General features: G+C 41.7%; 2 protein-coding genes across 2 annotated transcripts; one reads left to right on the top strand and one right to left on the bottom strand.

Moving 5' to 3' along the window:
* Positions 1-1,143: 1,143 nt before the first annotated feature.
* Positions 1,144-4,881, top strand: LOC135564021 (sperm axonemal maintenance protein CFAP97D1-like). The gene is made up of 6 exons (XM_065008415.1): positions 1,144-1,324; positions 1,569-1,639; positions 1,892-2,013; positions 2,579-2,702; positions 4,522-4,590; positions 4,864-4,881. Exons 1-6 carry the CDS (start codon positions 1,144-1,146, stop codon positions 4,879-4,881), a joined length of 585 nt encoding a protein of 194 aa, XP_064864487.1.
* A 55-nt stretch (positions 4,882-4,936) lies between these two features.
* On the bottom strand, positions 4,937-10,469 carry nmt1b (N-myristoyltransferase 1b). Its single transcript, XM_029629660.2, has 12 exons — positions 10,384-10,469; positions 10,011-10,122; positions 9,570-9,714; positions 9,242-9,363; positions 8,839-8,930; positions 8,575-8,691; positions 8,134-8,304; positions 7,841-7,955; positions 7,492-7,662; positions 6,057-6,224; positions 5,679-5,816; positions 4,937-5,377 (listed from the first exon to the last, which is right to left on the bottom strand). The coding sequence occupies exons 1-12, from the start codon at positions 10,401-10,403 to the stop codon at positions 5,357-5,359; spliced, it is 1,392 nt and encodes a 463-aa protein (XP_029485520.1). The 5' UTR covers positions 10,404-10,469; the 3' UTR covers positions 4,937-5,356.
* Between the last annotated feature and the right edge of the window lie 4,365 nt (positions 10,470-14,834).

Raw genomic sequence — 14,834 nt, 5'->3', positions numbered from 1 at the left:
AATCTAACTGCACTGTCCAATTTACAGTAGCTATTACAGTGAAAGAATACCATGCTATTGTTTGAGGAGTGTGCACAGTTTTGAATATGAAAAGTTATTTAATAAACAAATTAGGCACATTTGGGCAGTCTTGACAAAATTTTGAACATAAATGCAATGGTTCATTAGATCAGTCTAAAACTTTGCACATACACTGATGTCATCTAGTGGCCAATATCGGAATTGCACATGAGCTGAAATAATACATTACGACCTTTTTCTTGCATTTCAAAGATTATGGTACAAAAAAATACCCCCAAAACGGTTGTTTTTGTCTTTATATTATCTTTTATCAGATCTAATGTGTTCTATTCTCCTACATTCCTTTAACATTTCCACAAACTATAAAGTGTTTCATTTCAAATGGTCCCAAGAAAATGCATATCCTTGCTTCAGGGCCTGAGCTACAGGCAGTTAGAATTGGGTATGTCATTTTAGGCGGAAATTGAAAAAAAGGGGCCACAACTTTAAGAGGTTTAATAAGCTTTACATATCAACCTCAAGGCCTTAGTCAGAGCTGATGGTGTGGTATGCAAAATAGATGAACTTTGAGCACCTCTATCTCCTGAATGTTTTGGCATTCAGGTCCAAAAAGTCACTTTCTGACCACTTCTTCCATGAATCATGAGCAAACATTTATGAAAAAGTGATTGAATTCATATGTATTTGCCCTATAAGGCTGTTCCACGATGTAATTGTATCACATTACCCGTCTGAAAGCGACACCCTATTTCGATGTATGTGCGTGTTTATTTGGGTTGTGCGTAAAGGTATTAGGCTGATGAACATTTGGAGAACAACTCCAAATATTCGTCTACCAGAAGTAAAACAAATTGTACGCAAACCAATGAAGGCAGCCCCTCACGCATTTGTGATTTAGAGGGGTTGGGTTAAATGCGAAAGACACATTTCAGTTGAAGGCATTCAGTTGTACAATTGACTAGGTATCACCTTCTCCCTTTCCAATCGGAATTTCAGCGCAAAAATATGAAGCCTTTGCGCGCGCCTGTGGTCGCAATGTAGTGTGTCATAATAGCGCAAAAGTGGAATGTTTGGTCAACGGGTTCCAAATGAAGATTCTGATACATTTGAATATCAATGTTGATGCTGTTTAAGCTGACGATTGTTTATTTTCGAGTGGACTGGTGCTATCTAAATATCGCAATGAACAGAGCAGATTATTTGGCTTTCCCAGCCATTGTTGGGACCACTGGACAATACAATAACTTGAGAAAAATGTGGGATGGCCAACACTACAAATACCACATGGACAGAATGCAGAAGAGTAAGGCTAATTTGATGAATATGCTAGGACACATCTTCATCACAAATGTGTTTTAACCTCAAATGTGTTTTAAACATAAGCAGTTGAGTGCATTGTGATTTAGGCAGCCAATATCACACCTGTAGTAGTGTCATATAAAAACATTGTTATTTCAAGAAAACCAGTATCCCCATATTTTTCTAAATCTGTCACGTGAATTTATTTTCATTCAATATTGTTACTAACATATGTCAATGTCTTACAGCTAAACAAATGGTTGACAACAAAGCCCCCAGCACATATCTGCATTGTCATCTAAAGATGAAAAAGATTCAGGTAGGGTGGCACTGGTACCTTTAGAACCAGTCTACTATGTTCTATTCTATGTGATTCTATTCTATTGTGTTCAAGGGTCGGTTTCCCCAAAAACATAAAGATCCTCTTTAGCGCTAAGATCATGGTAAGCAATTGACGAACATTGATCTTAAAGCTAAATATCTTTGTTCTTTCGGAAACTCACCCCTATTTGGATAGCCAAATAGGGGTGAGTATAATGATGGTAGAGGAAACACTGAATGTCCCTGTCAGATGGAGCAGGAGCGTCTGATGGAGCTGGAGAGGGACAACCGCTTGCTGGTGTCCAGGATCGCCCGCACCATGGGCACCAAAGGAGGCCTGGACAACTGGAACAAGTACCAGCCCAAACCCAGGTGGGAACACGTCACATTAGGCTACTTATGTCCCCATTATGAATGGGAATCATATCTTTCCGAGCCATATCTATGTATACCAACACCAGGGTTCCACTATTCTTTATTAACTTGAACATAGCCTGAGATTTGCGAATGCAAGAATATTCACTGACGTCATGACATGAATATTGTTGAATGTGATGAAACGAGGGATTTCCATCATGAAAGTTATTCGAATGGATTGCCTTCTTGATAGTGATTGATTAGATACTTAGCTGTGAGTTTGGTTTTCATACGTGGTTGGCATGAGAATGCCCCTTTCTCAAACTGTGTTCTGGGAAACAGTTAATATAAAGTTAAAAGATAGTTAGTAAACTGTAAAGGGTTATAAACTGTATTAGATGTTAGATTTTAAGGTAACACCTATTCAAGACAGTGCATGCTCATGTAAGCTTCCCATTTGTTTCCAGTGTTTTCATACTTAATAAACGTTTAGTACAGGATTATAAACCCTCTTACATGTTGTATTCTATGGTTACAGAGACAATGTAATCTCATGTACGTTTCCCCATTGCGTGTCCAGTGTGAGCGCAGACCTAAGGAACAGGGAGCTGGTGAAGATTTCTCTGGAGAACCAGGCCATTCTAAAGAAGATCAACATGACTAAGTCAGTCTACGACCACAGGACATGGCTGGGCGACTTCAAAGTGTGTGTGTGTGTGTGTGTGTGTGTGTGTGTGTGTGTGTGTGTGTGTGTGTGTGTGTGTGTGTGACAGAGGGAGAGAGAGAGAATGAGATAGAAAGACTGCAGTACAAAATAAATATCTCACAATACTGGTAGTGTTTGTGTGAATGTACACTACCGGTCAAAGGTTTTAGAACACTGACTCATTGAAGAGTTTTTCTTTATTTTTACTGTTTTCTACATTGTAGAATAATAGTGAAGACATCACAACTATGAAATCACACAAATGGAATCATGTAGTAATCAAAAAAGTGTTAAATAAATCCAAATATAAGTTATATTTGAAATTCTTCAAATAGCCACCCTTTGCCTTGATGGCAGCTTTGCACACTCTTGGCATTCTCTCAACCAGCTTCACCTGGAATGCTTTTCCAACAGTCTTGAAGGAGTTCCCACATATGCTGAGCACTTGTTGGCTGCTTTTCCTTCACTCTGCGGTCCGACTCATCCCAAACCATGTCAATTTGGTTGAGGTCAAGTGATTGTGGAGGCCAGGTCATCTGATGTAGCACTCTATCACTCTCCTTCTTTGTAGAATAGCCCTTACACAGCCTGGAGGTGTGTTGGGTCATTGTCCTGTTGAAAAACAAATGATAGTCCCACTAAGCCCAAACCAGATGGCATGGTGTATCACTGCAGAATGCTGTGGTAACCATGCTGGTTAAGTGTGCCTTGAATTCTAAATAAATCACAGACAGTGTCACCAGCAAAGCACCCCCACACCATAACACATCCTCCTCCATGCATTACTGTGGGAAATACACATGCAGAGATCATCCGTTCACCCACAGCGCATCTCACAAAGACACGGCGGTTAGAACCAAAAATCTAAAATTTGGACTCCAGACCAAAGGACACATTTCCACTGGTCTAATGTCCATGTCTCGTGTTTCTTGGCCCAAGCAAATCTCTTCTTATTATTGGTGTCCTTTAGTAGTGGTTGCTTTGCAACAATTCGACCATGAAGGCATGATTCACGCAGTCTCCTCTGAACAGTTGATGTTGAGATGTGTTTGTTACTTTGAACTCTGTGAAGCATTTATTTGGGCTGCAATTTCTGAGGCTGGTAACTCTAATGAACTTATCCTCTGCAGCAGAGGTAACTCTGGGTCTTCCATTCCTGTGGCGGTCCTCAAGAGAGCCAGTTTCATCATAGCGCTTGATGGTTTTTGTGACTGCATTTGAAGAAACTTTCAAAGTTCTTGAAGTTTTCCGTATTTCCGTATGTAGGTTCATGTCTTAAAGTAATGATGGTCTGTCATTTCTCTTTGCTTATTTGAGCTGTTCTTACCATAATATGGACTAGGTCTTTTACCAAAAAGGGCTATCTTCTGTATACCCCCCTACCTTGTCACCACACAACTGATTGGCTGAAACGCATTAAGAAGGAAAGAAATTCCACAAATTAGCTTTTAACAAGGCACACCTGTTAATTGAAATGCATTCCAGGTGACTACCTCATGAAGCTGGTTGAGAGAATGCCAAGAGTGTGCAAAGCTGTCATCAAGGTAAATAGTGACTATTTGAAGAATCTCAAATATAAAATATATTTAGATAAGTCTAACACTTTTTTGGTTACAACACGATTCCATATGTGTTATTTCACAGTTGTGATGTCTTCATTATTATGGTACAATGTAGAAAATAGTAAAAATAAAGAAAAACCCTTGAATGAGTCAGTGTTCTAAAACTTTTGACCTGTAGTGTATGGAGTTGCCAACTTGCCAACACAGCTTAGTCCGAAATGACAATGAAACCCTCATCTCAGTGATCTTTCCTAGGTCACAAGAGGTTATGTGAACAGACTGTTGAAGTACCCTGAACAGCCCATACCGCCAAAGCAGCACAAGGTTAGTAGCACTCTTACTACTTTCCATAGCAGCAAATGGATACCTTAGACGTTCAAGAGAGAGTTGTTTCTCATTGATATCCTGTTTAGCCATGGAATGTTCCATAAGAGCAAGATAGAAACTAACCTGCAAAAGCTGGTTGGAAGGACATTATCACAACCAGCTTTGCCCATTGGGAACGTCTTTGGGATTGTTGCAAATACATGTTTGAAGTCTTAGACATTTCTGTTTCCTAAGTTCTTACATGCTCTTCACCCCCCCCCCCCCCCCCAGATGCTGAACTTGGTCTAGAATCACAACCACAATCAAAATGTAGTCATTTTGCCACATACTTGTAAGACTTCAATACATTTAACTCATGGAAACTTTATTCAGTTTTGTGTCACTTCCATCATTTTGTGTTTATTGTGTGTTTAAGATAACACTGTTTGTCATTGCCTGCTGTATTCATCTGGGTTGGTTAGTATCATGGCCCTCTTATCTGTGCCCGAGCCATCAGTTAAGGCCTCAGAACAAATAGTAGTGCAGGTCAAAGTTCAAACTTAAATAGACGGCTCAGATGTTTTTGCTGGTTGATTGGTCCAGTGTTTCCCCCAGCACTACACAGCTGATTCAAATAACTAACTCATCATCAAGCTTTGATTATTTTAATCAGCTGTGTAGGGCTAGGGAAAAAACTAAATGTGCACCCAGGGGGGGGCCCCAGGACCGAGTTTGGGAAACACTGGATTGGTCCACCGTCTTCACCTATCAGTGGTCATGGACATCACAGCACCACCAAGCCAACCTGTCAAAATAATAAATAATTATTGCTAATTTATTTTGCACAGTACAAACTCTATGGATTACACCTCTCAATCCATATAGCTTTTAAAATATTTTTTGTAAACACAATTTTCTTTCCAGTTGGGATTGCCGGTACGTACCATCATCATTGTCATCAACATAATTACAATCCATTTATACACAATGTATATGTAGCAAGTGAGTTATGGTAAGGTAAGACTTTCCAAATGACCTCTAGAAGTAAGGATTTTAAGAGTCAGCTTAAGAGGTAGGTTCATAACAGATACTGCAGTGATAGTTACCATTTTCAGGCCTATAGTGGGACATCTCCAATTGTACAGGTAGTAGTGTAGGCTCTTGTCCCCGATGCCAAACTTGAGCTTCTCCAGGAAAGAAGTGTTCTCCATCAGATCCAGAACAGTGAAGATGTCAAAGCCTTTCTGTATCACAGAGAAAGAGAGTTGACAGAAAGAGAAAGAGCATTTAGCCAAGGGGATTGATACACACACACACACACACACGCGATTTGATTTGTGGCAAACTACGTAAACGTAAACTACTTGGCCCTCACACAGTCATAGCTATAGCTTTGACGCCCACACACACACACACACACACACACACACACTCACAGGTTTACCCACACACATAAACGTTGGCCCCCAGACACACACACTCACAGATTTTGCCAGGAACAGAGTATCCTCCATGAGGTCAGGCAGTGGAGTGAAGGAGGAGACACAGTAGAGGGAATGGGCTGCCTTCAGCCCCTTGTGTACCGGATGGTTCAACACCCTGGACACCATGGTGTAGAAACTCACAAAGTCTGTCAGCACACCAGCAGAGCTCTGTGCCAGGGAAACAGGGTGGTGTTCATTGGAGAAGAAAAGGGACTGAAACATGGAAGGACTACCTGCACTTAATAAGAATAAGGGAAAACTGAAAACTAGCTGTAATTGGCAGATAGTTTGGGAGCTCTTTTTCTTATTGGTCTATTAGCTAATTTACCACCTGGCAGGCCAACACTTTTTTTGTCTTTTCAAACATCTCTTATACTAGAAGGGCATTATCATAATGTTCTATTATTCCAACGTCATAGTGTGGAAATATGTATAAAACACAGGTAAATCACGTTTTTGACTCCACTGGGTCTTTTAGTAAACTCTGTTGGTAGTAGGATTTGAAGCTCAACTGACGGCAATAATAAACAACATTTCTGATATGGCGTATGTGGCATCGAATTTAGTCAGAAGAATGTATTCTCGTGTCAAATTGACTACAAAGTGTAAATCATTTTGTTCATAAATTCAATCTCATCCAAAACTACGTTTTGTAAGTTAGTTCGTCATGACTTACTTGAGTCATGAACGGTTAGGTTTTGATTTCGACAATGCTCACTTGCCCACTAACGCATGATACACAGCTGTGGTGATTGCCTCTATCCATTCCTACCACAGAACACACAGACAGTGACACTGACTTGCCCATCAGTGCAGCGGATCTGACTTCGTTTACATAAGACAACATTTATTTACTTGAGAAATACTGCACCAAACACCAGATGTAAAATTGGGCCACTAAAAACCTCCTCCTCTGCAAAAAAACATTCTAAATTAATTACAGATTTCTTGAGTTATCTTAGACTCATTCGGGCTATTTTGACGATGTAATACTGGCTTTGTTCCCATGGTGTCTCATGGGGGGACAAACATCAGTAACTGCCCCATCGAACCACACCCCCAAGACTGATATCTTGTTTTTCTTAATGAGCCACAGAGAAACGCACGCAGAATCGGTGCGTTCAGTCACTCTTTAAAGCTGTGATCCATAGCGGTGAAATTGCCACGTCGCTTTGCGATATTACAGCAGCAAAAGGGTTATTTCAAACAACAAACACCGTCCCCCCCCCCCAACATGCGGTAGAACAACAAATATATTTTTATTTACCACAATGCTGGATTATATTTTTCCTCAAAACAAAAACATTAACAAATGTGCCTGGGGCGGCCATTGGCACTGTTTAGCCTATTGTGGTTGTCAGCTTTAAGGGACTGCCAAAGCCCGGAGAACAATAATAATTTGCCTAACTGACTAAGGTATTGGAAGGACACCAACCTCCACCACGTAGGTGTCAATCACATTCTCCCGTGGTAACAACCAGTGCTCCACTTCCTCCTGAGACAGGACGGGGGCCAGGTGGTACTTCTTGAGGTACCCCTGAAGGAGCATGTGTACCCCTTTCACATCACCCCTTGTCATGGGCCGCAAACCTGCTGTTTTGGGAGCCTGACAGAACGGGAAAGAGAGAGAAAGGGCAGGATTGGGGTCAATTCCAGTTTTCAGTATCAAGCCACTGTACACACAGGATGAGATTGTGATTGCAGTGTATTGCAGTGTATTTAAGTGGGTCTGGTAGTAGTTGCATTGTGTTGGCCACAGGGGGGGGCACCAGCCACACACTAACTTCAAGCAGGCGGTTGAGCTTGAGCGCTCGTTGGACGGTCATGTTGCCCCTCAGGCTGGAGATGGGGAAATTCACCTCGATCAGCTTGCGTGGGTTCAGAGGGCGGTGCCAGTACCTGCCAACATGTACACACAGGATGGAAATGGGCGTAAACAGGAGAAGAGAAACAAATAGATAACTAAGTTGTGTGTTCAGAAAGTCTGTCTAGAGTGAAGTCTGTCTATATACTGTCTATATATTGTGTGTGTGTCTGAGTGTGTGTCTACATTTGTGTATGTGTATGTAGCACCCACCTGCAGGTAGCTACAGGTTTGGGCAGTACCCCGCTGGCAGTGTAGACGGCCTGGTAGACTCCCTGCAGGTTGACCCGTCTGGTGACTTCTCTGATGAGCACCGGGGTCATTTGTTTGGAGCGCAGCTTCTTGTGGACGCACAGGAAGTGGACCTGCGCCATCCTCTTCTCCCTAGGGAACCCATTCATTGTGAGGAACACATTTGGTCACGACACCCAGGTTTTACTTGGGCTTCTAGCAAGAAGCTTACGATATAATGCTTTGTTTACTACGGTATTATTATACTGCATGCAATAATGAACATTTTATAGCCTGGGTGCCAGACTGTTTCTGTATTCAACAGTGCTACTACATTGTTTCACTCAATAGTTGCACCACACAGAGATTTTGTATCCGTCAAAAACGGATGGCCATCCATATGGATGGCTTCTTTTGACTCACGTGTCATATATGCGGATGTTAGTGGGCACGGCAGCGATGAAGCCCACTAGTTTCTGATTGCCGTTCACCTTTACCCCACAATGCCACTGGGGCAACCAACCTGGGGGGCACAGGGCCCTGGAGGAGAGAGAGAGAGAGATACATTTAAAAAATCAACACAATTAACTACCCACCTACTTGAGTTGCAGTGGATAGTTAGATAGTTAGTTGGATTATCTACAGACCAAAACAAAGATACATTCAGATGCTGTAAACTTCACTCACCACAGCAGATACTCAGGGGAGAAGTCAAACCTGGAGGTGTTGTCATCCTCTTCCATATAGTTCTCATTCAGCAGAGCACACAGCTCCCTCAGCTGGGGAGGGACGGGAGAGAAGGGTAGCCAGAGTGGGAGAGTGTTTTCGTTTGATTAATCGATTGAATCCAATTGAATCAAATCCAATGTTTACTATTAACATACGGTTAGCTTTACTTTGACTTTGACTTCGATTCGTTTTTGGAATATTGTTGTATCTTTACATTCGTGCCGATAGAGTTTTAATTGAAATATGAATTGGAGAGAGAGAGAGAGCCATAACATGCAAACACGCTCACAAACAAAAGAGTGACAGCATCCAACAACAGCTAAGGCCTCAGTAAGGAAGGAAGGGGAGAAGTGTCACTCACCACAGCAGGGTCCCCCAGATCCAGGGGGGCCCAGCTGAACCCCTGTGGTAGACTGTAAGGCTCCTCACGAACACTGACCTTATCCACCTCAATAGGACCATGGGTCGTGGCATTGTCGTCACCTGGAGTGTGACAGAGAGAGAGAGAGAGAGAGAAAGAGAGAGAATATGAGAACGAGAGCGAGAGAGACGGATAAAGGGATAAATAAAGGGTTCTGGATAGCATTGCTGGTTTACATTGGCTTGTTATTTTAATCTCTTAGCTTTTACTCTGTCTTGAATCAACCATGTACCCTACAACAAGTTTGGGTACCATACAAGTACCATACCTAGTTTGGGGACAGGTTGGGTGTCCCAGAAGGGGTAGGGGCGTCTGCTGGCCTCCTCCAGGGTCCTCGGGAGGCCCTTGCCCAGGGAGAAGAGGTGCAGGGCCCTCTGGATCTCCTGCTGCTTTTCCTCCGGGAGAGCATCCAGCTGGGGAGAAACACACAGTGTTGATCACTCTAGGCACTGATACAGGGTCAGATGTTATTTTCGTCCAAATGGTTATGGTTAGAATAGTGGTAGGGTGATCTGATTGTAGATCCGATTTTATGAGAGCATTTGTGGGAGGCCTCAACTTGCTGTTTTTCAGAGTACTCTCTTTCTCATATTTAAGGATCACAACTTATACAGTTAATAGATAGTCACACACACACACACACACACACACACACACACACACACACACACACACACACACACACACACACACACACACACACACACACCATAGCAAACAGGTCTTTGGGTCCATCAAGTTTCCAGGCATCCTCCTTACTCTTCTTCTGCTTATTCCTTTTTTTCAGACCTCCACTATTTTCTTCCCCCGGGTTCTTTTCACTAAAATAAAAATGATAACAATAGGATACTAATGATTCATTTACATGCAGGGACACAATTTAAACATTGACACTTTGAAGTCAGATGTATTGCACCGTCATGCTTTAGCTTGCGACATCCCTATCAGTATTGCCTACTGTAATAATAACCGTACTATTTTACTGTAAATAGTAGTAACACCCAACAACACATGCAGGATTAATGTCACAGGGAAATTTCAAAAGTACATCAAACGTAAAATAGGTTACTTGATTAACTTACGGAAGGTTTGAATCAGTCATTGTAGAGCGGAGAGAGAGAGAGACCACAATACTGAATATGTGTGGCACTTGTGGTTTTGTCTCTTATCTTTAGAGACAGTTAGGGGAGGACAGTGACCGCCTTAGTCCCCCACCCCCATCTCTACTCCGCCCAGGCTGCCCCATACATATCTTACTTAAAACAATGTTTGGACTCCAATAACATGCCTGGGACTACAGTAGATGTGGCTAGAAGTGGCTGAACGGGGCTATTTGTTTGTCAGTGGTAATTACACTGAACAAACATATAAACGCAACATGCAAAAATGTCAGACATATAAGGAAATCATTCAATTGAAATAAATGATTTAGGCCCTAATCTATGGATTTCACGTGACTGGGAATACAGGTTGGTCACAGATACCTTAAAAAAGGTAGGGGCGTGGATTTAAAAAAAAATGTCAGTATCTGGTGTGACCACCATTTGCCTCCTATACAGCGACACATCTCATTCGCATAGAGTTGATCAGGCTGTTGATTGTGGCCTGTTAAATTTTATTTGACCTTTATTCAACTAGGCAAGTCAGTTAAAGAACAAATTCTTATTTTCAATGATGGCCTAGGAACAGTGGGTTAACTGCCTGTTTAGGAGCAGAACGACAGATTTGTACCTTGTCAGCTCGGGGATATGAACTTACAACCTTTCGGTTACTAGTCCAATGCTCTAACCACTAGGCTACCCTGCCACCCCAATGTTGTCCACTCCTCTTCAATGGCTGTACCAAGTTACTGGATGTTAGCGGGAACTAGAACACGCTGTCGTACGTGTCTCTTCCTTGTTAGTTTTCTTGTTTAAAGTGTTTTAAAGTTGCAATCCACCTCAATCAACCAAGTGTTTAGTGGTATTACATCAGATAGCTAATAATGAGGCAAATAGCAGTACTTTGGCTGTTAGTTTTAATACGTTTTTTGGTGAAACGTACCAAACAAGCTGTGGTGGAAAAAGTAACCAATTGTCATACTTGAGTAAAAAATATAGATACCTTAATAGAAAGTTACTCAAGTAAAAGTGAAAGTTGATCAGTAAAATACTACTTGAGTAAAGGTGTAAAAGTATTTGGCTTTAAATATACTTAAGTATCAAAAGTAAATGTAATTGCAAAAAAATACTAAAGTATCAAAAGTGAAAGTATAAATGATTTAAAATTCCTACTATTTAGCAAATCAGACGGCACAATTGTCTTGTTTTTTACATTTTCGGATAGCCAGGGTCACACTCCAGACATTATTTACAAGAGATGCATTTGTGTTCCATCAGACCAGAGGCAGTAGGGATGACCACTGCTTGATAAGTGTGTGAATTTGACTATTTTCCTGTCCTGTCATTCCAAATGTAATGAGTACTTTTGGTTGTCAGGGAAAATGTATGGAGTAAAAAGTACAATATTTGCTTTAGGAATGTAGTAAAGTAAAAGTTGTCAAAAATAGAAATAGTAAAGTACAGACATCCCAAAAAACTACTTAAGTAGTACTTTAAACTTCAAAGTATTTTGACTTTACACCACTGGATACAGCGAGCTGCAACCGCAGATGTCATAATCTCCGACCCTTTGCTGAACGTTTACACTACAATGGAATACCACAACCAACATACTGATTGGCAGTAGAGGAAGAATCCAGAAACTGATTTTTTTTTAAACAACCCTTCAGAACACCTCTTCCATCTATTATGCATGGCAATGTACAAAGCATAAGGAATAAGACTGAGGAGCTACGGGCCTGTATTCAATACCTCTCAGAGTACCTGCCTGATCTGTCTATCGGAGAACTGGCTTACGGAACAGGATCCCGACTCCGTTGTGGGGTTGGATGGCTACACAATCGTTAGAATGGACTGAAACATCAACTCCGGTAAGAGAAAAGGTGCAGAAGTTGTGCATTCATCAATGAGAAAAATTGCAATCCTGCCCATATTACAACTAAGCACCAGGTCTGTACTAAAGACATTCAACTACGGCCTTACTACCTGCCATGGGAATTAAATCAGGTCAGACAATTAATTGTTTACACTGCCCCCTCCGGCACCCAAATAGCTGCCGACTTGATCCATGACCTTGTATCCCAGGCTAAAACAGAGTCACCCGTAGCGGTAAAGCTGACCATGGGAGACGTTAACATGTGCAGTCTATCTGGACATTTACCATCATACCAGCAATGTGTTACATGTCCTACCCGAAATGAAGCCTATCTGGACCTCTGTTATGGTAACATCGCAGGTGTGCATTCTTCCAAGGCACTACCCGATCTCAGGGATTCGGATCTTCATAACATGGTTCAGCTCATCCCAGTCTACAAACCACGACTGCAGCGAAAGAAGGCTAAAAAGGTGGAGATTAAAAGCTGAAAAGCTACTCAAGCCCTCCAGGACTGTTTAGAGTCCACTGACTGGGCGGCCTTGAGAGACAGAGCCCATGAGCTGGAGGAGGCAGCGGACACTGTCTCTGAGTACATCCGTTTCTGTGAAGATCCTCGTTATTCTGAAAAATTAATCCTAGGTCATTTGGGAGCTCCTCAACCAGAAAAAACAAGTCTTTAAATCAGGTGGCAGTAAAGAGGGAAGGAAAAAGAGACTCAAAAGCAAAATCAAGGAGTGCAAGGCAACATACAAAGACAAATTAGAAAACCTTTTTTAGGACAATGACAGTAGGAAAGCCTGGCACGGGCTACAAACCATCACAGGCTACAAACAAGAGGTATTGTATGACTGATGAAAATGGCTAATTATTTGAACAGTTTCTATTGTAGGTTTCTATGTGTGATTTTACATCGCAGCAGAAAGTGGCCCTGGACAGTATAGACAGCATACCAGCTGTTGATATACAGATCTCTGTGAACGATGTCAAGCAATACTTTCAACGTGTCTACTCACGAAAATGATATGGTCCAGACGGCGTCAGCAGCCAGGCACTTCAGGCATGCGCAGACCAGCTCGCATTACCATTTCAGATCCTGTTCCAGCTGTGACTGGACAGTGGGATAATTCCAGATGTGTGGAATAAGTCGCTGAATGTCCCAGTACCTAAAAACAACAGGCCAAAAGAAAATAATGATTTACGCCCTGTACCTATGAAATGGTCTTGAAAAAGAATTCCAAAACAAATTCTCCGTGGTCTTTCATCTCAACTAGAGCCAAACATATTCGCCTACTTTGCCTCCAGGGGTGTTGATGATGCGTTACTGGTCAAGTTGAACAATCTATACGAACACTTAGAACAGGCAGCTAGCCTAGTGAAAATGTTATTCATTGACTTCAGTAGCGCGTTTAACACCATCCAACCCTACTTAATGGTGTATAAGCTGGTGAATTTGGGGGTCAACTCTCTACTGATCAAGTGGAGTAATAGTTTCCTTGTGAACCGTACTCAACAAGTAAAGTTTAACTCCGCCATCTCTACATCTAGAACGGTGAATACGGGAGCCCCACAAGGTTGTGTACTTTCACCGATACTGTGCACACTGTACACAAACGATTGTCAAGCCTCTGAAAATTATTTAAATACGCAGATGACACCGCTATTGTGGGTTTCTCCACCAAGACCAAGCCTCCTTCAAGGTTTAGAAAGAGGAACTGCACAATTCATGCAGTGGTGCGCAGATAACTTTCTTGAAATGAACGGTAAGAAAACAAAAGATATGGACATTCATTTTAGAAGGAACAAAACTGCACTACCCTCTATGAAGATCAATGGGGAATCAGTCGACCACATATAAATACCTGGGAATCAAAATAGACAATAAACTGAAATTCAGTGACTGTGCCTTTGCAAAGACAAAGAAATTGCAACAGAGAATATATTTTTAAGCAAACTGAACCATTTTAATGTCGACTACCATATCCTACAAATGTTCTATAAATCTGTGGGCTGTACTTTGGTCTGATATGCATGTTTGGAAACATGCAAAACCAAGTCAAGCTTCGATCAAGAATCAGCCACCAACCTGTTCACAAACTCATCCACCAAAAACTTGAAAGCATTTTACAGGACAGTACTCATACCCTTCACTTAAGACTCAGTCACAGCAGCAACCGGACAAGGGGAAAGAGACTTATTCAAAGGAAGATCAAAACAGATAGATATGGGGACTTTTATTCCAACAGCCATTAGGCTGTACAATAGATCGTCTGTTTGTCCCTTGAGTATACAGGATATTGCACTGTTCCTGTTAATGAATAGGCTCCAGCACTTTCAATTAGTTTCTGTGTTTTCATGTTTTATGTCTTTTTAAACACATTACCAAATGAATTGCCCCCTGGTGGAATAATAAAGTTGATCTGAATCTGATCCAGAGCATCCCAAACATACTCAATTGGTGAAATGTCTGGTAAGTATGCAGGCCATGAAAGAACTGTGACATTTTCAGGTTTCAGGAATTGTGTACACATCCTTGTGACATGGGGCTGTGCATGATCAT

Source organism: Oncorhynchus nerka, linkage group LG23 (genome assembly GCF_034236695.1).
Source record: "Oncorhynchus nerka isolate Pitt River linkage group LG23, Oner_Uvic_2.0, whole genome shotgun sequence".
NCBI lineage: Eukaryota > Metazoa > Chordata > Actinopteri > Salmoniformes > Salmonidae > Oncorhynchus > Oncorhynchus nerka.
This window is presented reverse-complemented; position numbering and strand designations above follow the sequence as displayed.